Source organism: Temnothorax longispinosus, chromosome 1 (genome assembly GCF_030848805.1).
Source record: "Temnothorax longispinosus isolate EJ_2023e chromosome 1, Tlon_JGU_v1, whole genome shotgun sequence".
Lineage (NCBI taxonomy): Eukaryota > Metazoa > Arthropoda > Insecta > Hymenoptera > Formicidae > Temnothorax > Temnothorax longispinosus.
The window spans coordinates 13,429,842-13,454,282 of record NC_092358.1 but is presented as its reverse complement, the minus strand read 5'-3'; the positions used below and the strand labels follow the sequence as shown (position 1 = coordinate 13,454,282).

The window sequence follows — 24,441 nt, the reverse complement described above, 5'->3', positions numbered from 1 at the left end:
CAAAGCATAAGGAAAGAAAAGATATAAATTAATAACGCATTAAATCATACTACGTTGCTCCGATTGTTAATTCACCAAAAACTCACCCCACCGGGAGAATGCCTCTCATAAACGACGTAGAAGAGATCGAAGGCCAATAGACATTCCAGATACTTCGATGGATGTTCCGAGATATAATTTCCAGCTTGCTTCAAAGAGTCAAAAATACTTTCGTATAGCAGGATTTTAGAATTTCCAACGATTGCTCCGAGATCGCCAAGAGGACTCCCACCGGGGAGATACTTTCCGTGAGCACCGTGGCAATTTCTCCAGTCCTCCAGAGATTGCTCCAAAGAAAAATAAAGAAAAAGACGCTACTCCGACTGCTCCAATATTACAGGGGCTGCTCCAGGATAAAAGCCAATGCTCCAAGCAACAAAGAAGAACAGCTGCTCCGTAGATTTACTCCAACAAAAAGGAGTCAAGCAAAATCCATCACAGAATGTAAAGTCCACCGCTTGTCATGGGCAGATACGAGCAGTGCGTCCGAACGCGACGAAAGCTAACGGCGGAATGCAGTGCCGATTTTCCGGCCCGGCGAGACCACGCTGGCTCGCGCGCCTGCGCGCCGGTGTTGCAAGTCCTGCTTACTGCTGCGCCCTCAGCAAGCGTAGCGCCCGACTAGGGCGCTCCTGCGCGATTGCCGCGCCCGCTGGGGCGTCTCTCACATCTGCTTTCATCCACCGGCGGGGGTTTCAAACCCGCTTAGAGTCCGGCTATCCAGGCCGCGATTCAGGGACCGGTTAATCGACGGCCAGGCTGGACGGGCCATGGCCCGTCGACCGGTGGCGGAGTCCTGGTGGTTCTGATCCTTGACGGGGACCTTCGTCGGGGCGTCCCCCTTCCCGGTTCCTCCGTACTCGGGCCGTTATTCGTCGTTGCGGGTTAGTCGTTCGCCTCGCTAGGCGCTCTGCTGTACCGTCTGGGGGCTCCAGCGTGACCCGCCCGGGCCGCCCGTCGGCCGTCCGTTCTCGGTAAGCTTCCGGCTGTCCATCTGCAAATCCCGCAGTGCGACTTACGTCGTTACATAAATCCGTGGCCAATTGCTCTGCACCTGCTCGCACAACCTGTAAGTCTCGTAAAATAAACATTTAGACCTAACCCTAAACGCTAGCGCCTCGCCCCTCTCGGGTGGAGGCACCACCCTTGACGCCTCCCTCGGCCGAGGTACTATCCGGACAGGGGACGTGACTTTGTCATGTCACAATCGAGTCGAGCCTATACCTTTACATGTCAAATCTGGACCTTCCAGGGCTTATACCACGGAAATGGCTCATAGAATCAAGTTGTGCCTATTGAGATATTTGTTCAGAATGACGAGAACTACAACATATCCAAAAATTAGCCAAATCCGCAGAAAGATTTTTCCCATAAGAATGGTGCGGGGTCCTTTCGGAATTTTCAAAAATAACATTAAAGAATACGGGTATATTGAAAAAATATGACATTTAAAAAAATCTAAATATACAATTACAGAGATCACTTAATACCGTAACTTTTTTGTCTAAAACATTTTTTATATACCTCACGGTTTCAGAACGGTTGTTTGGACCCCTAAACATGCTTCAAAGCCGATAAAAAAAATACGTGTCTGTTATTTTTCGCCACTCTAAAACATATTCAAAGCTTATCAAAATCGGTGAGGAACAGTTCCAAACGTTCCTTGTAAGGTCCCTCCTTAAAGGGGGAGCGATATGTTGAGAGCGAGTGTTTTTGCTATACGTTAGCGGTGCCTACAAGGAGTAACAATGGCTGCGTTCAGCAAACACAACTGTTGAGTGTCGTTTTATCAACACGCTACGTTGTTGTGTCTAAAAATAAAAGCCAATCACGTTCGATTGCTACTGAGCAGTTTGTTCTGCTAAACACACCCAATAGCATTTACAATTTTAGTTACTGGCGCCTCAGAAAGGAGGCATTGTCAACTTAAGGGGAGCAATGGTCAATTTTCTTGCCCGTGGACATCGCACAGTCAACATTCTATTTATTGTAAATTTAATCAGCATAATTAGGTTTTCTTCTTGTCCATATTAAATACTACATAAAAGCATAATATAAAAAAGCAAGTAAGTTAACATTATTAACACTATCATAATCATCTGGAATTTAAACGTTTTGAAACTAACAATGATGTTAAAAACAGGGGAAAAGTTTGGATTCAGGATGCTACCATATTGGAAACACTTATCGCAATTTTTTTAAAGGCGGGTCCACACCTGAGCACGCTCGGATCCGAGCCAAGCCGAACACGAACGAACGTATTGGTGTGGACGATGATCCGAGCCGCGCTAAACAGGCCCAAACCGTTCGCCGAACGCGCTCAGACCGAGCCGCGAGTCGTGGATCAGATCCGAGCATTCGCCATTCGTATGAATCTGTGTGGACGGGCCAGAGCGAATGTTCGAAGGTAAGCCGTGTTTGGAGGAAGAAATTGAAAAGAATTCATCTTATCTTCGTACAGTAGGTCACAGAAACTGATAAATGCATCTTTCAAGTCTTTGTCCGCTAGGTTCACTACCTGGGGCTCAATTCTTGATTTCATTCGCAAAAAAGAAACGTATGCAAAAATTCTGCTCTTACAGAAACGTTGCAAGTTGATTGGTTAAAAACTATGCGACAGCCAATCGACTTACAACTTTTCTGTAAGACCAACATTTGCGCATACGCTTTTCTTGCGAATAATTTCAAGAATCAAGCCCCTGCCGAACGTCTGGATCACTTCCGAATACTTCCAAATAGATGCTTGAGCAAGTATCGTGCGAGTTCGTTTAGATGTCGTCCACACCAAAGCATGCGCGTGCTCATTCGGTTCGGCTCGCGTTCGGCTTGGCTCGGACCGAGCGTGCTCAGGTGTGGACCCGCCTTTAAATGTATAATAAGGCGCGTCCGCACCTGAGCACGCTCGGATCCGAGCCAAGCCGAACACGAACAAACGTATTGGTGTGGACGATGATCCGAGCCGCGCCGAACAGGCCCAGTCCGTTCGCCGAACGCGCTCAGACTGATTTGCGAGTCGTGGATCAGATCCGAGCATTCGCCATTCGTATGAATGTGTGGACGTGCCAGAGCGAATGTTTGAAGGTAAGCCGTGTTCGGAGGAAGAAATTGAAAAGAATTTATCTTATCTTCGTACAGTAAGTTACAGAAACCGACAAATGCATCTTCCAAGTCTTTGTCCGCCATGTTTACTACCTAGCGAACGTCTGGATCACTTCCAAATACTTCCGAATAAATGCTTGACCAAGCATCGTGCGAATTCGTTCAGATGCCGTCCACACCAAAGCATACGCGTGCTCATTCGGTTCAGCTCGCGTCCGGCTTGGCTCGGGCCGAGCGTGCTCAGATGTGTAATCCCAGATAGCAAAGCGTGTCTAAGCAAAATTGCGCAAACCTGTGATTGCTTATAATGCTGGCAATTTGCCGTACATTTGCTTCAATTAATTTCGAGTAATTTAATATTTGAAGCAACACGCAGGCAACATTGGATATATGTATTGCCAGCAATTTGTCGACAAGAGAGCAGCATCAAATTTATTTCGCGTTGCTAACACTATGACAGCATTGTGTGATCTTATGAATTATTACAGCAACATGACAGCAACAGCTCGAATTTTGAATCAGATGATTTTAGACCGTAGCACAAGTTGCCAAAAAGTTGCTGGCAAGTTGCTATACAAAATTGTTATATTGTGAAAGGCATCAATTTGCCGACAAATGCAGACTCAGTTGCCACAATTCTGATGGCAACACATACTATGTTATCGGCAACATGCCAGCAACAATGCAGACACGTTGCTATCTGGAATGTTATTTACTTTCAATGTTTTGGACAAAATACTTACCCAACAACAGCAAACAGTCCATTGATATACTCAGTGTAACAAATAAACATGGTATCCGCTGCGATTAATGCCAACAAACCGATTATAAGTACTACCACCATGTGTATAAAAATATAAGTAAAATTTTTATCCACATCGACAAAGTATTCAGCTGGATACAAGAGTATCACAGGTCTACTTTGATTTATCGGTTTTATTAAATCCAAAAATTGTGGTGTTAAAGTTGCAAGGACACAACCAATAGCAGTCGAAAATACATATGCTGTAAAAAACAGAATTATTATATTACGGAATTATATGTTATACGGAAGTTATTGTACAAAATATTCTAGAAATAATTTGAAAATTTTTTCTATCATTCACTTTTAAAAAGTTAAGACACTTTTAAATGCACTTTAGAAGATTTTAACAATAAATAATAAGTGAATTTGACTGTTTATAAAAATAACACAAATATTAAATAATTTTTAAAAAGCTCCTATGATTAAAATTTAAATATGAAGATAGGGCAAAGAATCGTAACAGAATGTTCGTGTTAAATTATTTTTATTTTTAATAAACAATATTTTTCCAACCATAGTAAACTGCGCGCCGACAAATTGTCAGACTTGCAACCCAGTTCTGGTTGGCATAGTAAAATCTCCTCCCTCTCTCCTAATTAAATTGCTTTGATTTAATTTTGATTAAAAAATAAATACTACGCCAATTTTGATTCAAAAATAAATCAAAACGATGTAATTAGGGGGGACAGAGGGGATTTGGTAAATATCCATGAAAGGTCAAACCTCACCAATGACTTTGACCTTGACATATGTTGTCAAGGTCATCATCCTGAATGACTTTCAAAAGGTTTTAGCCGGCGGTCGTTGTTTATTAAAAAGTTATGAACAAAAATGTTTAAAATATATAACAATTTGTGTTAGTGCTAAAGGAAGTAATTTGCTGATATGTGTGTATAAACAGTACACATGTAGGCGGGGGAGGGGCTACGACGGGGGTTGGGATAGACCTCCTTTCGTGTGGAAAGTTGAAAACCTAAACCGTACAATGATAGACCTCGTTTCGCCCTGTAAGCAGGGGTGAGGTGAGGTAGGGTAAACTTCGTTTTGCGTGAAAAGTACAATGCTGTCTAAACTTGACTTTTCTTTGTTCATACATGTACTATTTTCATATACATATTAGTCGTTTATACCTTTCAAAACGCGGGCGAAATAATATGTGTTCTTTAGTTTAATAATAGGTTATTGCGATAAATATTACCACATACCTCAGTGGTGGGAATTAATACGACCCTTCACGGAATAAAGGAAGTTTCAGATTCAAATCCTGGTTGAGGTAATATTTTTTGCAATAAACTCTTTACAGTTTTAGATGCTTAGCATCAAAATTAAATTGAAATTGACAAATATTAAAAATATATCTTTTACGGTCTTCAAAAATATATCTTCAACGGGCTGGATTTTTGTGCCTAATAATATTTTTGCGTATACTTTTCTAACTCAGCAAACTGCGTATCGAGTAATGTCGGTCTTGAAAAAGTCTCAAGCTAAAGCCGAAAATAGTACACGTAATTAAATTGATAATCAATTTAATAATCATGATGTTAGGAAGCATCAACTTTTAGAAACAAACTGTAAAAAAATTATGTAAGTTCACCGGTTCATGCACATGTTTATGTGGGATTCTCCATAACTACTGTTTATTGCGATATCACCACATGCCTCAGTGATCGAATTGATAAAGATGAATTGGTTCTTTAGAAAGACAGAATGTAGGGAGGTCCGAATTCGAATCCTGGTTGGAGTGATATTTTTGACTGTTTCAAAATTAACATTACTCGGCGCGCAGTTTACTGAGCAAACAAGCAATGTTACACTAAGCACCGATCCATAACCAACCGCCGCGTCGGATTAGACTTGCTATGGCGAAAGAGGATATCTTAGCGGTGATAGAAAAGCTACTCCAGAACGATATAGATTCGAACAGTTCGAATACGATCTGGTGTATTCCGAAATTGACCAACAATGGGCCACCCTCTATCGGGCAAGGCTCGAAACAACACCGAGATGCCACAGTCAGGGTCAGTCCTACGAATCGGGACAGTGATCCAGCGGTCGAGCGCGGCAAACCGCGCAAAATAAGCGTAATGGAGCCACTACCGCCGCCGATACCGGTAGAAGTATCATCATAGAGCCGGGCATCATCGTAGAAGTGACCCACTTTGCCGTGCACGTAAGCCGGCAATACAAACCACGGCACATTTTACAGAAAATTTATTTATAATTACTAAATTACGATATCCATGGCCACCATTTTGAATTTTTAGTTCTAATTTAGAATTTGTTATTAGCGACGAAAAGAACTTTATGTAACAATTATCTCAACCCGATTGATTCATATATTTATAAAATTTTGATATTTTTTGGTCGCCATACTGAATCCGCCAGTTTAAATTTTGTAATTTTGACTTCAGATGTATCATCAGCAATCACACAACCGATACACAGTACTTTAGCATCGTATGTATGTAGTTCATAGACGTTTATTATTTACAAAATACCTTAGAAGCACCGTATTTTTGGGAGCGTCTCGTTTGACCACATTGATATTAACCACCGTCCCGATTGACCACGGTCGCGATTGACCACCGTTTTAATTGACCACCGTGCCATGTGAAATGAGGTCTATCCCACACTCTCATGTGCAGCAGAGTGAAACAAGGTCCAAGCTAGTACGATTTGAAATAGATTTTTATTATGGTTTTCATTATAGTAGTATATTACCTATATTTTAAATTTTGCGCACTTTTATGTCACTGCGCATTGATCATGGTCAATCGAAACCATAGTCAATCACAACGTGGTCATTCGCAACGTGGCCAAACGGGTGCCACTCGTATTTTTTAACATTTTTGATTTTTTAATATAAACTATCTTGTTTTCTGTACAAAAGACATACGTTTCAACTAAAAAAAAAAAAACATTTTTTCTCAATACTGCAATAAGAAATACCGTAATACATTGATCCGTTCTATAAAGTTATAGTGATTTAAACATGTTACTGATACAACATATGTACCACTAGACTTTAAAAGGTTAAAGGTGCATAGTGATCAAAGAAAGAATTTTGAATCGAAGTTATGGTAAATATTTCCCTTTACACAGCCAACCCCGATGACCTTGATCTTGACATATGTTTTCAAGGACATGACCCTGAGTAACTTTTCCTTGTAACTTAATCGTCGCTCATTGCTTATTTAAAAATGATGAACAAAAAAAGATATTTGAAAAATATACGAATTTATGTCACTACTAAGAAAGGTAAGTTGATGATATGTGTGCTGATGTGTGTATAGACAATACACATGTAAGCAGGGGGGGGGGTGGACCTCGGTTCGCGTGGAAATACAATAATCTATAGTGACTGTTGGAAAGGATACAGATCTTTGAATGATTTTAATTACATACATTAGACTGTGAATTATTCTGAGAATTTTGTGGACTCTGTGTCAGGTATACATACACAAAATATAGAACGATTATGGCGCGAGATGCGTGCTGTTTTGCCTCGTTTTGGCATAAAACAAGAACATTATATAAATTACATAGCTGAATTTTTGTTTAAGAAACAGTATCATTTTAATAAAGAAATGCCGCTATTTTTTAAAATAATAGCTTCTTTATATCCATTAATTAATGTATCAATTATTACTAATGAATAAATTGTGATATTTTTTATAAAATATTATATATATATACAGGGTGTCCGAAAAATCGCCTACTCCACTTCGGGAGGTAATTCGGGACCCAAAAACAAGCAAAAAAGTTCATACAAACATAGGTCCGGAAATGAACCGTTTCCGAGTTATAGCCACTTTTATGTTCAAAAATCGTAATTTAGAATCCGTTTGACATCCCTCTTTCTTAATTATTTCTTAAATTAAAAATTTTTATTTTTAAATATTTTTAATTTTTTTAATTTTAATTTTTTTATTTTTTTTTAATTTTTCAATATTTGTAAATACGATTACATTATTTTTAAAAGAAATTAGTTGTTTTCACGGCTATTCAAAATCAGTTGTTTTCACGGCTACTTGAAATCAGTTGTTTTCACGCCTATTCAAAATCAGTAAGTAAATCACGACTTTTCAATAAGTTTCAAATTATTATTTAACAACACCTTACTTTTAGGTTGTATCTAATCTTTCCATATTCATCAATGGATCGTTTAAGTTTTAATAAATTAGCTGATATTTAAAAATAAAAATTTTTAATTTAAGAAATAATTAAGAAAAAGGGATGTCAAGCGGATTCTAAATTACGATTTTTGAACATAAAAGTGGCTATAACTCGGAAACGGTTCATTTCCGGACCTATGTTTGTATGAACTTTTTTGCTTGTTTTTGGGTCCCGAATCACCTCCCGAAGTGGAGTAGGCGATTTTTCGGACACCCTGTATATATATATATATATATATATATATATATATATATATATATATATATATACACACACACACACATATATATATATATATATAGGGTGTCATTTTAAAGCAACTTTTTTTTTTAATTTCACAAATAGCATATATACTTGCAAGAAGGTAAAATAAGATACCTGTTAAAATTTTAGCCCTTAATATTAATATTAACAGGTCGCTCATCGCGATTTTTTATTTTTCATTTAATAAGATAGAAAAAATTTTATAACTATCTAACAAACAGTAATATAGCATTGCGCTACATAGATTTTCTTTACGTAGTAAATTTACCGCTCTACAAAAAAGATCTCTTATCATTTTTTCATAAATTCAACCGTTCAAAAGATATTTAAAGTGAAAGTTTGATAAATTTTATAAAACTTGTTTTTGCTTTTTATAAATGTTGTATCATATCGACTATCAAAATTATGAAATAAGAAATACATATTTTTGTAGAAAATTTAACGATCTACAAAAAAGGTCTCTTATGTTTTTTTCATAAATATAACCATTTAGACGATATTAAGGTTTAAAGTTCAAAGTATAAATTATGTTTGTATGAACTTTTTTGCTTGTTTTTGGGTCCCGAATCACCTCCCGAAGTGGAGTAGGCGATTTTTCGGACACCCTATATATATATATATAGAGAGCAATATTTTTTGAAAACATTTTGTGCTGTATGGGTTAAAATCAAATTTTTGACCCAAAAATATTGCCACCCTAATATATATATATATATACATATATATATATATATATTTTTTTTGGGGTCAAAAATTTGATTTTAACCCATACAGCACAAAATGTTTTCAAAAAATATTTCTAAATATTTCTATAAAAATATTGCGAGAAACATTTTAAAATGGTTTTAGGAACATTTCAAAATAGTTTAAACATTTTGTGGTAACATTTTAAAGAATATTTTAAGAATCTTTTAAAAATATTTTTAAAAATACTTTTTTTTGTCACCCAGGCAAAATTTTCTTTAATATTTGAAATATATTTTTGAAATATTAAATCAGATTTACATATTTATTGTATTATAATCTTGTTTCAAAATATTTAAAAAATATTTTTATTTCTTATTGGTTTTATAATCTTTTTTCAAATATTTTTAAAAATATTTGCTAGGCGGCGCATAATGGTAAGACTAACTCGCAAATAAATTTCAGTTGGCATCTAATATAAGCAGGCCTCTGGCAAAGCAAAATCATGACTTTCGCGACACATATCTTCGCCAGCAATACAACGCAAGGCTTATCCAACACCACTGCAATGCTATAAATATATAAAATATTTTACAAAGCAAGATATAAAGATGTATATTTTTCAAGTATTAAAAAAATCTTTCAAACGTGAAATAATTATTGCTGATTGGGTCAAACATATTTTATTTTTCAAAGCAATATTTTTAAAAGATTTTACAAATGTTATTGAATATATTTACTTGCAATTTTTTAAAAATATTTTTAAAAATATTTTTCTGACATGATCTGGCGGACATAGAAACATTCTAAAAATATTTTTGTAAATTATTTTAATCTTCTTAACAAATATTTTAAAAATATTTTGTGCTGTATGGGAAGTCTCACCCCTTAAATTCGTTCTACGAACTCTCAAATGAAGACCCTTGAAGAGCAGGTGCTGTAACTTAATATTTAGAGGTCGCTCAAAGCCTTACAACAGGAGGGAGTGGGGGCCACCTTCCGAAACGCTAAGTCTCCGAATAGGAGGAATTGTAATCCCGACCACTCCTCACATGAAATATCTGAAGATGTGGATGGACACCACTAGGAGCTTCGGCGAGCACGTCGCCCGCGTAGCCCGGAGAGCCAGGCTGGTAGCGAATAGCCTAGCTAGGCTGCTACCGAACCTCGGCGGGGCTGGAAGGCGCGTGCGTCGCCTCTATGTGCCGACGGTCCATTCGGTGCTGCTATATGCAGCACCGATATGGTGGGAGAAGGTGGGAAACACTACCCATTTTCGTAGGAGGATGGAGGCCGCACAGAGTTATTGCAATAAGGGCCCCCAGATCCTACAGGACCGTCTCCCACGTGGGGACGACTACCTTGGTGGGAATCCCTCCAATGCATCTCCTGACCAAGATGTACGCGGACACGTACAAGGCGGTCAGTGAGGCGGGGAGGAATATGGGGGAGGTCCCGCCGAGGATCAGAGAGTTGCTAAAACTCCGGGCAAGGGAGACCCTCCTCCACTCGTGGAAAGAGTGGATCATAGACCCACGACAAGTGTGGGGAAGGAGAATCGCCGAGATTGTTCATCCAGTGTTCGAGGAGTGGGTGGGGGGCAAAAAGGACAGATATCTTGTCTTCCATGCGGTGCAGATTATGGGTGCTTTGGCGCCTATCTGCACCGTATCGGGAAAGAGCGTACCACACGCTGCCACCACTGCCTGGAAAAAACGGACACGGCGCAGCACACGCTGGAACACTGTCCAGCGTAGGCGAATGAGCGTCGTGCCCTCCGGGCTGTGATCGGAGAGGACCTTTCCCTCCCGGCTGTCGTAGCCGCGGCATGCCGGGTCGGGGAGAGGGGGAGAGATAATTGGTGGAGTTTCATCTCTTTCTGCGACCGTCATGCAACAGGCGCAGAAGGAGGCGAATGAGAGGATAAGGAGGGGGGAAGCCGCCCCTCCGTCCTCAAGCGACGAAGAAGACTAGGCTGGGGAATGAAGTTCATAGCTCCTCAGTCTTAGAGAACGGAAGAGAAAATAACAGGGACCGGGTGGTGGGGCTGCCCTCCGACGGGGGTAGTCTTCCTCTTTCTCCACAGAGGTTCCTGGCGCCACCAGAAACGGTGGCGTGTTTGAAGGGTTAAGGGCGGGGGCGACACAGGGGCGGACAGAAGTTTGCCCTTCTGCCACCCCTTTGGTGCCGAGCAGGTCGGTGGAGGGTGCGGGGCGGGGGGGGCTCGGGCGGATTCCCTAAGGGGTCTTCGCCACTGGCGCCCCTCCCTGCCCCGCGATGGTAGGGGCCGCGATCCCACTGCCACCCCGTCCCTTGAGGTGTTTTAGATGCCTCAAAGTGGGGCACACCCGTTTAGGATGCACCTTCCCGATGGACCGCGGTAACCCGTGTTACTGTTGTGGAGAAACGGGACATCGGACCGCCCTCTGTCCGGCTGCACCCCCGAGGTGTCCGCTCTGTGCGGACGCGGGAATGCCTCCTGGGCATTGGGTGGGGGGATGGGGTGTACGAAAAAAAAAGGAGTTGGGGGAGACGGGGTCCGCTGGACCCGGGCGAACGCGCTCGGACGGGGGCTCCCTCTCCCCCTCGAGGGCGGAAATAGTCCGCCAATAGGTTGAGGGGCGGAGGGTTGCTTGGGCGGGGTCCCTACGGAGTCCCTGTCACGGGTGCTCCCTCCGTCCCTCTGGGGGCCGGGGCTAGAGACTTAGATCCCTGGCCCCTGCCTTTCCAGGAGGGCGCGGTGGGGAGAAAGGCTCCGCTCCTCTTGGTGGCGAGCCTAACTGGTGCCGGGGCGCTCCCCGACGGCCGCAGTTCCCGAGTGGCAAGGCCCGACCGGTTGCCCCGGCGTTCCCCGACGGCTCGCTGCCGGTGGGTTGCGTTTGCCCCCTCTCTTTTACCGCTCGGGGGTGGCGCGTGGTGCGGGCTCACCACGCGTCACAACTGACCCTGACTGGTTGCTTCGGCGCTCCCCGATGGGTCAGCACCCCCGGAATGGGAGGGGTGGTTGCCTGGGGTTAGTTCCCCCCAGCCACCCACTTATTTTTTCTGTCTAAGGACAAGGGGGCTTCCTAAGAGGGCGCCTGGAAAGGCTGGCGTGGGGGGACCATGGATGTGATCATAGCGTTTCCCGGGTCCCCCCCTATATAGCGCCTAGGAAGGATTTGTGGGGATTTTAGCCGGCAGGCTATGGGCGACGTCGCGCTGGGGACAGGCTCAGAGGGGCTTCAGCCTCCCTGGAGTATTCCTCGTAATTGCGATAAGCACCCGTAGAATCCGGCACAACCCCGCCCCAAGCTCGAGAGGCGGGGAGTCTTTTGAAGATTTCCCCCACAAAAAAAAGGTCGCTAAAAACCTCTAAAAATTAAATTAAAGTGTTATTTCTACACGCATAAACGTTTAAAAATGACACATTTGACTGAAACTCGTTTTACATGTTTTCTTGCGTGTTAACCCTCCGTAGTCACACCTATTTTTTCAAACAAGAAAGTCACTCTGGGTCATTTTGACCCAAGACGAACTTTGACCGTTCACCATTTGACCATTTATCCACCAATCGTGTTGAAAAAATTCTTGAATGCACTTGCGATATTGCTAAATTGATTGCTATAAAAAAAGAAGGGCCTCAGAAATTTTTAACATATAAAAAAAATTCGCGAAAAATTTGTGTTTAAAAAAAAATTTTTTTTTTAACTGCAGCTAGAGGGCGTCATGCCCGTCAATTTTCAAGTTACGCGCAAGATATTTACGAGCAAAGTTGAGGCTCGGGTCAAATTGACTACGGAGGGTTAAATGACGTCATTTAAAACAACAAAAATTATGTAAGAAAAGCTTCAGTTAAAATAACACTTGGATTTGCTGTGTATTATTTAATTCTTAAAAAAGAGCTATTAATATCAGTTTATCTAGGACTAAATATTAGAACGAGAAAAAGTGTAATAATATATTCCGAATATGTCAAATATTTACTCTTTGCACTTTCAACTTATAAGTAGAGTGCATATGTCAGAACACAAAATCTGTACAAACAATCAATTTAAATAAACTTAAATATAATGTCTTAAAAATTGATTTTTACACATGGTGAAATCATGTCATATATGTTATATAATCTTATATTCAATTTCACAAAAGGCTCCGTTTGCATGAACATATTTTATTATAATTATTGTTTATAAATAATATACTGTTTATTAATGACATATCAACATTAGGCTTAATTTATAATGTTAATAAAAACATTTTATATTTTCTGTCACTCGACCTTTTGCAGGATAAACTTACGTAGCTACTGACCTATTAAAGGTATCCAAAAACTGTGTAAAGGACTTTTCGACTTAGTTTTTTATATGGAATATGCGATTTTTTAATTACATTAATCAAACATTTTGTATAGTATTATAGTCATAAAACAGTATTTTAGTCAAGATATATAATCAAGAAAAACAAAACTTGTGATGTATTGTAACATATAGTTAAGAAAAACTAAAAAAAAATAAAATATTTTGTATTTGAATATTGTCTTTTATGTGAATAAAAATTATAATATTTTTAAAATAAATTTTAGAAGCATTATTTTTATATTTAGCACAAATATTTTTTTGATATTTTTTAATAATATTTACTATTACTTACAGTTATTATTTCTATAATTATTTATAACATAAATTAAAAACATATTTGATAATATTGATGATAATTATTTACAATTTATTTTTAAATATTTATTATAATCTTATAGATACTTTTATTTTTTGGACATTAATATATTTACAAAATATTTAACGTATATATTTTTAAAATATTTTAATTTTTCTTATTGTTCGAGAGCGCGCGGAAGCACGGTATAGCGCGAGGTAGAAGACGACCACAAGGAACAAAAACAGCAAGTTCAGAATAACAAGAAAATAACGCAGTCTATTTAAATGAATATGTACACGTATTTACACAGGTTTATTTCAGGCGGAGTGCCGTGAGCGCGCACAGAGTTTAGCACGGCAAGCGGCGCGAAAGCAAGCAAGAGCGGATTGCAAAAAGGCGGTAATAAGCGGTGTAACACAGCAGTGTACTATAGCGCTGATCTGCGAGAGAAATCGATTCCGCGGCGCAGCGGCGGCTCTTTTATCATTTCCGAGGCGAAATTCCCTCCAAGCTAGTTACCGATGATTTCGCGAGGGTGATTGGCCACCGGCGGCCTACGTCACCGTGCGTACGTCACGGTTATCGCAAGCGTGCATGCGCTGACAAGCAGCCGAAAGCGGCTCGAGATGTCAATTACCGCGATTTCAAACACTTATAAATAGTTTAAAAATATTTTAAAAATATTTTAAAAATATTTTGTGTTGTCTGAGAAGATGTCATTAACCAACTTAAGATGTCATTAACCAATCACAGAGCCGTATTAGCATCTTAAAACCTTACTTAATACAGTCTTGAAATAAGAACTTACTATGAACAAGTTTGGTAAATGGACAGCGACAGATATAAGGTCATCGCATTCACTTCAAGCTATTTGGACCGAAAATGGTGACGACAATCGCTCAGCTGATCAGCTAAAAAGTATAATGTTTGATTTTTAGGTAAATGTTAATGTTTAAAAGTTTAGGGTGTTTAAAAGTTAGGTTAGGTTAAGTAAAACCATACATATTCACTGAGGCAAAAATGGCGATCATGCAACGCTGACGCCGCGTCCATTTACCGACCTTGACTATAAATATACCAGACACATATGTGCGACACCGGATATGCCTTCGCTTTGTGGTGTGCGTTGGCAGCATGTAGAGGAAATGCGCTGGGCCTGTATTTCGTTCCTACCTACCGATAGCTGTCGGTTTGATAAGCATCGTTGCGCAGGTTTTTCGTATCATGTAGACGCTGCGCCGACACCGTTAGCGGCACTGACGACGAACAGAATATGTCCTCTGGGCATGCGCTAGCAACGCATCCCCTCCACATGCTGCCAACGCACACCAAAGCGAAGGCACATCCGTGTGCTGTCGAGCGTCCCGAATGTTTCTGAGTTTAATCGTACGCGGACAATATACATATATTACATATATATATATATATATATATATATATATATATATATTATAGATATAGATATATATATATACTATATATATATATATATATATAGTATCGGTGGGAAAAAATCAAATTTATAAGATACTATAGGCTTCGCCCCGGAGGACATATCCTAAGGCGCAAAGAAAATAGATCTAATAGAATCTTATAGAGAGAGAGAGACGAGAGAGAGATAGGAGAGAGAGAGAGGAGATGAGAAGGAATCTCACAGTATCGATATCTAGTCGAGAGCGCGAGCGGATAGTAGAGAGGAGCGATAGAGAGCGGAGAGAGCAGAGCGATCTAGCGATCGCTATATATAGCGCATAGCTCCAAACCAGGATCTCTCGCTCTCTCCACCGCCTCCCCTCTCCTATCCTCCTCTCGATGTCTCTCCCTCTTCTTTCTCTATCTCTCTTTCTCTCTCTCTCTCTCTCGCTATATATATATTCTCTCTCTCTATCCTTAGCCAACTGAATGCTGCGATTGCAGCTCGTTGCTATGATGTGGGCGTCATCGGAGTTTGCTGCGACCAATGGCTTGACACTCAATCTCAAGAAGTCTAAAGTCTTGATTTTTGGAAGCAATAACCATGTTAAGCAGCTGAATCTCAGTGACCTACCTCTCATTTCAGTTAACGGTACTTCCATCCCATTTGTTACCGAGGACGCGTAAACCTAGGGGTTATTGTGCGCTCCGACCTATCCTGGGTAAGCCACGTCTCTCATATTTCCAGAGGGTACACTTCACTCTGCACAAATTATTGTAAATTTCCACAAGAACTCCTTATCACTTAATCTTCGCATAAAGCTTGTGACCTACTCTTATCTGGCCACTCTTGGATCTACTGTTCTTTGGTCTACACAATTGATTTGATCTGAGGAGCTCAATACCAAGCTTCAGCGTCTTGTAAACTGTGCGATCCGATTTATCTTCAACCTTAAGCGCGACGAGCACATCACGCCTTATCGTCACCAACTCGGGTGGCTCTCCGTCAAACACCGACGCCTCTATTTTCTAGGAATAGATATGTTCAGGGTGTATCATAATTTGTCCCCTAGCTACATCTCTGAGATTTTCTCTGATCCTGACCCCTCAGTAAGGCGATCTTCGCGTCTAGCGCAACCTCAATCTTTCTATGTTCCTATCCACAGAACTGAAGCGTACCACAAGTCCTTTCATCTCGCTGGCGTTTACTTGTGGAACTCGCTTCCCGGCGAAGTGAAATCGGCGTCGTCTGTTGCAGTTTTCAAGAGCAAGCTTTACAGCCATCTTTTCTCCCTCGAGCGCGTTTAGTCTAAGTCTTGCCCTGCCTGTTACGCATGGTTGGATTTCGAGTGTCTGCTTACTTCTACTCAATTCTGTTATTTCGTTATATAAGTTTTAGTCATCCTATTTTCCACTATTATGTTTATTATTTTGTTATATTAGTTTTAGTTTTTCTTTAGTTTTTAAGTGCTTTCTATTCCTTTTTTTATTTTTATTTTTATTATTTTTAGTATTAAGTTTTTTTTAGGATTAAGTTATTTAGTATTAAGTTACTTCTTTTTGTAATTTTGATTTTGCCTAAAGTCCAGACTATGGAATAAAATAAAGCAATCAATCAATCAATCAATCTCTCTCTCCACCCACTCTCCCTCTCCCTCTCCCGGTACCCCTCCCTCTTCCTCACCCTTTCTCTCTCTCTTTCTCTCTCCCTCTCTCTCGCTCTCTCTTTCTCTTTCTCCCTCTCTCTCCCTCTTTTCCTCTCTATCGATTCCCGATTTCCAAAAAGATACCGGTTCTCATTAAGATCGGTAACAAAAATTGTACACATCATACGCTCCCCGTAAAATTCGACCCTTACTTTATATACAATTCTTTGCGATTCGGTCAATTAATTTCCGAAAAATTTGAAAAATTTCTGATACCGGTTTTCAAAAAGATCGGTAACAAAAAATTGTACATTTTATAGCACTCCCCGGAAAATTCTACCACCGTTTCATATATAATTTTTTGAGATTCGGTCAATTATTTCCCGAAAAATTGAAAAAATTAGAAAAACCGGTTTCCAGAAAATCGGTAACAAAAAATTATACACATCATGGCACTCCCCGGAAAATTCTACCCCTATTTCATATACTTTTGGTAAAAATTCGGTCCACTAACGAATGAGTAGTTCGCGGACAAACGGACAAACAGACAGACAGACAAACAGTCGGGTTTTATATAATAGTATGATTTTTTTTTTATAGGTCTTCGAAGCGGCTTAGGACACTGAAATTATTAATATCATTTAAATTATAAATAAATGACAATTATGTTCAACAAAAACCAGAATTACGGATACATACATCTTTATACATATATATATAAAAGACATATACTATATTATACATGCATATAATAAATTAGAAAGAAAGTGACTTATAATTAATATAATAAAAGAATAAGATACAAAATAAATATAGAATAAATGTAAAATAAATACTAAATAAATGTTAACAAAATTCAATAACAGCAAATGTAATATAAATATAAAATAATTTTTCTAATTATACAGGGTGTTCCGAAATTCAAGGATAATAAGATTGCAGCATGGAAGTTTGTACAAAATTAAGTAATAAAAGTGCATGCCATTTTTTTTTCATAAAATAGTTTCTTACGTATGAAGGTTTATATAACCAATCATAAGCATTGGATAAAATGTCATCTGTTCGTATGTCGAAATACGCGAGACGCGAAACGGTAGACTCAACAATAAACAGTGGCTTTACGATACAAGATGACTATCGGCCGCGGCTGAGTTTCCGAGAAGGGTGTACGAAATCTCTATTAGTTTAAGATCCGCTCTCGGCCGGCCCCTTCAACAACGTCTTTTACGGTATTTGGTAACAATCTCTACCATAACGGTACCACATTAGTCTTTTGATATACGTTAATTGGTAACAATCTCTATGATGATACCACGAGAATCTCTTCGATTACGGTATCTTAACTCGCGACAATGCGACAGAAGCCGTCGTCTCGAGTGGATCTCTTTATTCGTGGGGACGCCAGAGTGGTGACCTTATAATATTCGTTGTCGGCAGCTTGGCTCGTCAGTAGCTCGGCAGGTTGGAGATGCTGTCCGGCCTCGGTCTGGCACGACAGTGGCGAGACGGTGGCTCGCCGGGATCTCGCCGGGTCCTCGCGCCTGCGCACCAAGCCCGCGATCTTCCTCCCGATCCATCATGCGCGATCCTTTGATTCAAGCGCCGCTCTTTCCTGTGGCGCTGGTCGTACTTCATTCGCCCGCCCGCGATAACTTCAAACGGGTCCTGGGAGTAGTCCGGCTGTCCAGGCCGCAACTACGAACCGGCGCGGCGTATCGTTGGTCAGGCTGGAGGAACCATAGTCATGTCGTCCGGTATTTATTTTACCTGGCGGAAGCGACAGGGTCCCTTGTCGCTACTCAGATCATTACACACACACAGAGAGATGGTCACACACTTCGCATCACCCGGCCGCAACCCCGCTACAGAAGTCTAAATGCAACAATTAACGCATTTGCCGAAGCGGCGCCGAAGCGGCGCAATTGTCTTCCTTCGCTCGGAGCGAGGCAGCATCTCCGACCTTTCCCTTGGCCGAGCTCCCGTCTGTGTAGCGGACGCGACCTAGTCATGTTACAACTAAAAATACTTTTAATATTAAAGAAATAGATAGAAAAGTATATAACATTTTTATATCAAGTTTAACTCCATTAGAGCCGCTGGAATAAAATATGGATATAGTTCCGAATGACCCCTACTCCCGATCGGCCCAAAGTTTTACACATAAATTGTTTTCGATGTGAGAAATAAAGTACGCGTAGACTCAACTTCAGGAAATTAAAAAAAAATTTATGAGCACTTATCGATTAATAAAATTAATTCTATATGATATATACGACATATAAAAAATATAATGTATATAGTATACATAATATATGTATATAACACGCGTGGAAAGTTGTAAACCCATGTGGCAACTCGTTTCGCGTGGAAAGTGTATGCGTAGAAGCAGTTATATTAGGTTCCGCCCCCCTACGGGGGCTCCACCTCCAAAAAAACTAACCTAACCCTACCCAATTGTTGTGTGTATGGAAAGGTGTATGCGTGAATACAATAGATTCACTCTTTCTTACCCACAACAAAATTAATGAAAGATTTATTACTTTTACCAAAAAGTTTTGGTTACAGATACCGGTAAAATTGATCAATTTGCTATAATTTATCACATTTACCACCGTATCTTGAAAATTATGCATAAAAACCGATAATTACATATAATTATCGAATTTATCACTTTTACAGTAACAAACATATAATATAGAATCGATTTTAGTCGATAAGTCGTGCTATCATAAATAAAAGTTTTTTTCCCGAAGTTGGGATCTGCTTCTTCCACGCAGATTTTATTCTTCACATCGAAAACAACATATGTGTAAAACTTTAGGTTGATCAAGAGCAAGGGTCATTCGGAACGTACTCCCTAAAATATTGTGTTAAGTCCAACTGCACGTTGAATAAACTTAAAGGTTTATTGGAACATAATAATTACAAATTTAGTTATGAATAAATTTGATTATTGGAATAAAGAATGAATGATAGAAAAAACATTTTGCAATCTGTAAATATATAAATTAATCTCTTACCAGCATAAAATATAGTATACTGCCTGCCTCTCTTGGCATATTCCTCCATAATTTCTATTTCTTCTTTTGATTTTAGCAACCTCCATTCAGTAAACATTAATTCTAAGAGACTCTTCATCTATGTACATATAAATTAAAGTTTCTGTAAAGTTCTTCTGATATTCATATTTTACTACAATGTAATTATATTATTATATTCTCATACAGTGCAATAAAATTGTCAACTATGTCAAAAAATTCTTATTTTTAACATATTATTTTGTTCCTGCGCATTGTTTATTTTTATAATCATGTACTTTAAATTGTCACACTTAAAATAATTACACTTGAAATTCTACTGTAAAATATACAATGTTTTATAATAAGATTGTAATGTTATAATATATTATTCAGTATTGCAACATTTTTGTAAAATTATAGCAAATTAATATATTTGTTTTTAGGAAGATGCAGTGTAGCAATGTGTGGCAACCTTATGTGCATGATAGTGCGACAATTTGGCTACCCCTTTTTCGCGTACACTCAACAATATTAGGGGCGCTTTACTTCCGATCTTTAGAAGATCCGCTTTTATAGGGCGTGAAAAAGAAACACACCAAACCATGTAATATGCAATGTATTAATAATAATGTAACATTACTATTTGCAATATTACTACAAGCTGAGTAGATGAGTAAGTTCGAGCCGAATCGAGTTGTTTTTAAGAAAAAGTCCATAGATATATATAGATTGCTGATACGCGTTGCATTTGTATTTCCAATTAAAGGCCGCCATGTTAGAAGGATAGTTATTGCGCATGCGCGTTAACCGTGTTTAGAGTTGATTAGGTTAAAGCATTTAGAAGAAAAAAGCGCAGAAGAAAAATAAAATTAACCCCACCACCGCCATTCCCGGAAAATTTTACCCCTGTTTCATATATAATTCTTTAAAATTCGGTTTATTAACAAATGAGTAGTTCGCGGAAAACGTTGCAAGAAAAAATCGGTAACCCCTTTTGGAAACTTTATAGACTTTAGAGAGAAAATGAGACTATATAAGCTATCAAATAACAACTTATTTATTACTCTACGATTATTATTTTCGAAAATATAACAAAAAACTACGCAACCGGTTTAAAAAAAATTGGTATCAAAAAATTAACCTCATCACCGCCATTCCCGGAAAATTCTACTCCTGTTTCATATATCAGCGTGGATGTGCGAGTGAGTGATATGGGTGTGCGTGACGACGCGGACGGCGGATAATGCGGCTTATAATTAAGTAGAGGATTAGTTTATTAATTTATTTAAAATTTCGAGGTCTAGCAGCGCCAAGTTTTTTTACAAGAAAAATTTATGTACTTTAATAAAATATTTTTATTTTGTACTGTTACCTCTGTAATTCTTTGTGACCACTAAAAAATACACATGTAAACTTTGTATTTAAATATCTTGTATTTCCTTGTTAAATTTAAACACAATTTAAAGATTTTTCAAAGTAGCGCAACAATTATTTTTTGAGGCAATATATATGTTCTCTCTGTAATTGGCGCTGTAATTTAAAGAGATATCATTTTTTTTTTGTAATTGTAATAGATCACTTGAAGCGCGACTCTTCTTTTTGATAATGTAACATAATTTTGTGATGTGTCTTGATAGATCACTTGGGTTATAATTTTTCGGAAATAAAGATACTACTGCTTAGATTTTTTCGAGATTTCTCGAGATATAAAGATTACGTCTACCACTTGTTACTTAAATTTTTTCGAGGTATAATACTACCACTTTCTTTTTTTTTCGACGTAACAACATATAGGTACACTACTATGCGTGAACTTGGCGCCTTTTTTTTACTGCAAATTCAACCGCAAAGAAAAATATTAAAATTAACAACAAAGTGCAAGAAATAAGATTACAGCGGGATTTATTTGGCCGCATGTTAGCCATTTCAATGAATGAAAATACAAACATAGAAAAAATTCTTACTTTTCCATTAACACCCGTTCCGATGTCATTGTGCCATTTAGACGGATCGATATTTAAGACTGATAAATCAGTTTGTACTTAAGCCAGAGAGAAACCTGAGAGAGGCCATCCGGCATTTTTCGTCAATTTTTCTGTGTCACATTTCACGCGCCGCTGAGGACAGTGGTATCAACTACGTCGTTTCGCTCGGGAACTAACGACATGGTTGGCGTCCGTGCAATGGTCGGGGCCGAACTAGCCAGTTAGAGGGGATATGCTGCGGCCGCGGCGCACAGTGGAGCCGTTTGCGCGAATCGCGGAAAAAAATTATGTTACTTGTAAAATATGCAATGAATGATTCATAGAACCTTTCAATGTTGACTTATAAAAATTGCAAAAGTGTATATTTTTAAAAATTAATGATAGGAACAAGTATTTGGATTGAAATTAAATAAAATTCAATTTACATTTAATTTACGTATAAGAGCAAAGTAATTCTTGTGTCGATCATCGCTTAAGTTAAATTTTTTGATGTGGTTACTTCTTAAAATAGTATTAACGGATCGGATGACACGAGCATCATATGCATAACATCTTCATTTGTAAACAGACGGCTACATTTCTACTATGATTAAGTCGATATCGTTTATAGTCCTTAATTATTTCTTGCCTCTTGAACTTCTTCCGATAATGTCCCAAACAGGTAACGCTGCATTTTCCGAGGCATTTTCTATAATTTCCTTACCGTGAAGAAGAATTTATGAACGGTAATTGGCATAAAGTACCAAGAATATTCTTCAATAAATATTTTTCAATAACTAGTTAGTGCCAATTGTTATAAAAGATTTTGCAGCAACAATGCACTCGAAAACAACAATTATCCGTTGCGTTCCTTTCTCCTTTCAAGACATGAAAAGCTTTTCCATCTCCTATCAAGAATTAGTCACAGATGATGTCCCTTATACGTCTTACTTCATTTTACGATAAAAATATTATTATTTGGAATAATGATCGACCTTCTTCAACGAGATATTGCAGAGCAATACAATTTGAATACACAAAGAACTGCTAAAAAAAATAAAGTGAAAAGCAACGTATGTATAGATGACGAAATTGCTCAATTACGAGAAACAGAAATAGAAAAGTTCGGAACCATCATTCAAAATAAATCATCAAATGATATTTACGATGATAGACGGTAAGGTAGCTCAAGCTGTAACCCACACGCCTTCATCATCTTCGTGGTTCATTTGCGGTTCCAAACCATCTCAAATGAACAATTAACAGAAATTAATAAAAGGTCTAACAAAGAAAAAAGCACTCAAATTAGGAATGTCACCCTTGCACGCACGAATCAAATTCATGGAATGTATATTACATATTGCCTACAATTTGTCTTTCAAGAATAAGTGGTCAACAACGCCAGAAACACGCGTTAAAAAAGAAGAAACAAAAAAAAGAATACAAGACGCTTTTTATAATAAACTTGGACTGAGGGTAGACATCGTTAAACAAGGTTCCGGATCATCTAATGACGGAAATACTTCTCGACGATTTTTTGCTGATCCAAAAATCACAGCAGAAATAACTGGAGTTGACGAGAAATTGATCAGAAGATTTTCCACAATATTACAAACGATTAATTGTGGGTAAAGAAATAAATTCAGAAAAATTCGGTTCTTATGCTACAAGGCAGCGGAAATATTTATTGAAAAATATTCTTGGTACTTTATGCCAATTACCGTTCATAAAATTCTTCTTCACGGTAAAGGAAATTATAGAAAATGCCTCGGAAATGCAGCGTTACTGTTTGGGACATTATCGGAAGAAGTTCAAGAGGCAAGAAATAATTAAGGACTATAAACGATATCGACTTAATCATAGTAGAAAATGTAGCCGTCTGTTTACAAATGAAGATGTTATGCATATGATGCTCGTGTCATTTCCGATCCGTTAATAACTAGTTAAGAAGTAAACCACATCAAAAAAATTTAAACTTAAGCGATGATCGACACAAGAATTACTTGCTCTTATACGTAAATTAAATGTAAATTGAATTTTTATTTAATTTCAATCAAATACTTGTTCCTATCATTAATTTTTAATAAATATACACTTTTGCAATTTTTATAAGTCAACATTGAAAGGTTCTATGATCATTCATTGCATATTTTACAAGTAACATAATTTTTTCCGCGATTCACGCAAACGGCTCCACTGTGCGCCGCGGCCGCAGCATATCCCCTCTAACTGGCTAGTTCGGACACGAACCATTAGCACGGACGCAAACCATGTGCGGTTACCCGAGCGAAAGAACGACGTAGTTGATACGCACTTTCTCAGGCGGCGCGTCGGAAATGTGACACAGAAAAATTGACGAAAAATGCCGGGATGGCCTCTCTCAGGTTTCTCTCTGCTTAAGCTATTAGAAAAGGATGTTAAAAGTGTAGCTCCGACACACGTGGACGTTTGTTTGATAGACGGCTTTTATCTAATACATTGTATGATAGACATACCAAAAACGTTTGGAAATATATCTAAAAAAATACTGCAGATGGTAACAACAAATAATAAAGCTCGAGAAATACACGTCATTTTTGATAGATATTTCACGCCCTCAATTAAAGATTATGAAAGATCTCTCCGAGGCGGTAACTGTGATGAGCGTATGTATGTGATTTCTGGACCTGATCAAACGAAGCCCGCAGATTTTG

General features: G+C 38.7%; 1 protein-coding gene across 2 annotated transcripts in view; it reads right to left on the bottom strand.

Annotated features, from left to right (window-relative positions):
• LOC139809977 (odorant receptor 13a-like) overlaps positions 1-24,441 on the bottom strand; it is a 602,938-nt gene that overhangs the window by 413,197 nt on the left and 165,300 nt on the right. Inside the window, exons 3-4 of one of the 2 annotated variants that reach the window (XM_071773309.1) lie at positions 19,785-19,902; positions 3,882-4,143 (exon numbers count right to left, since the gene is read on the bottom strand). In XM_071773309.1, coding sequence (XP_071629410.1) covers positions 3,882-4,143; positions 19,785-19,902 — 380 coding nt within the window. The remainder of the gene's footprint in view (positions 1-3,881; positions 4,144-19,784; positions 19,903-24,441) is intronic. The other variant, XM_071773316.1, reaches the window with a different exon arrangement.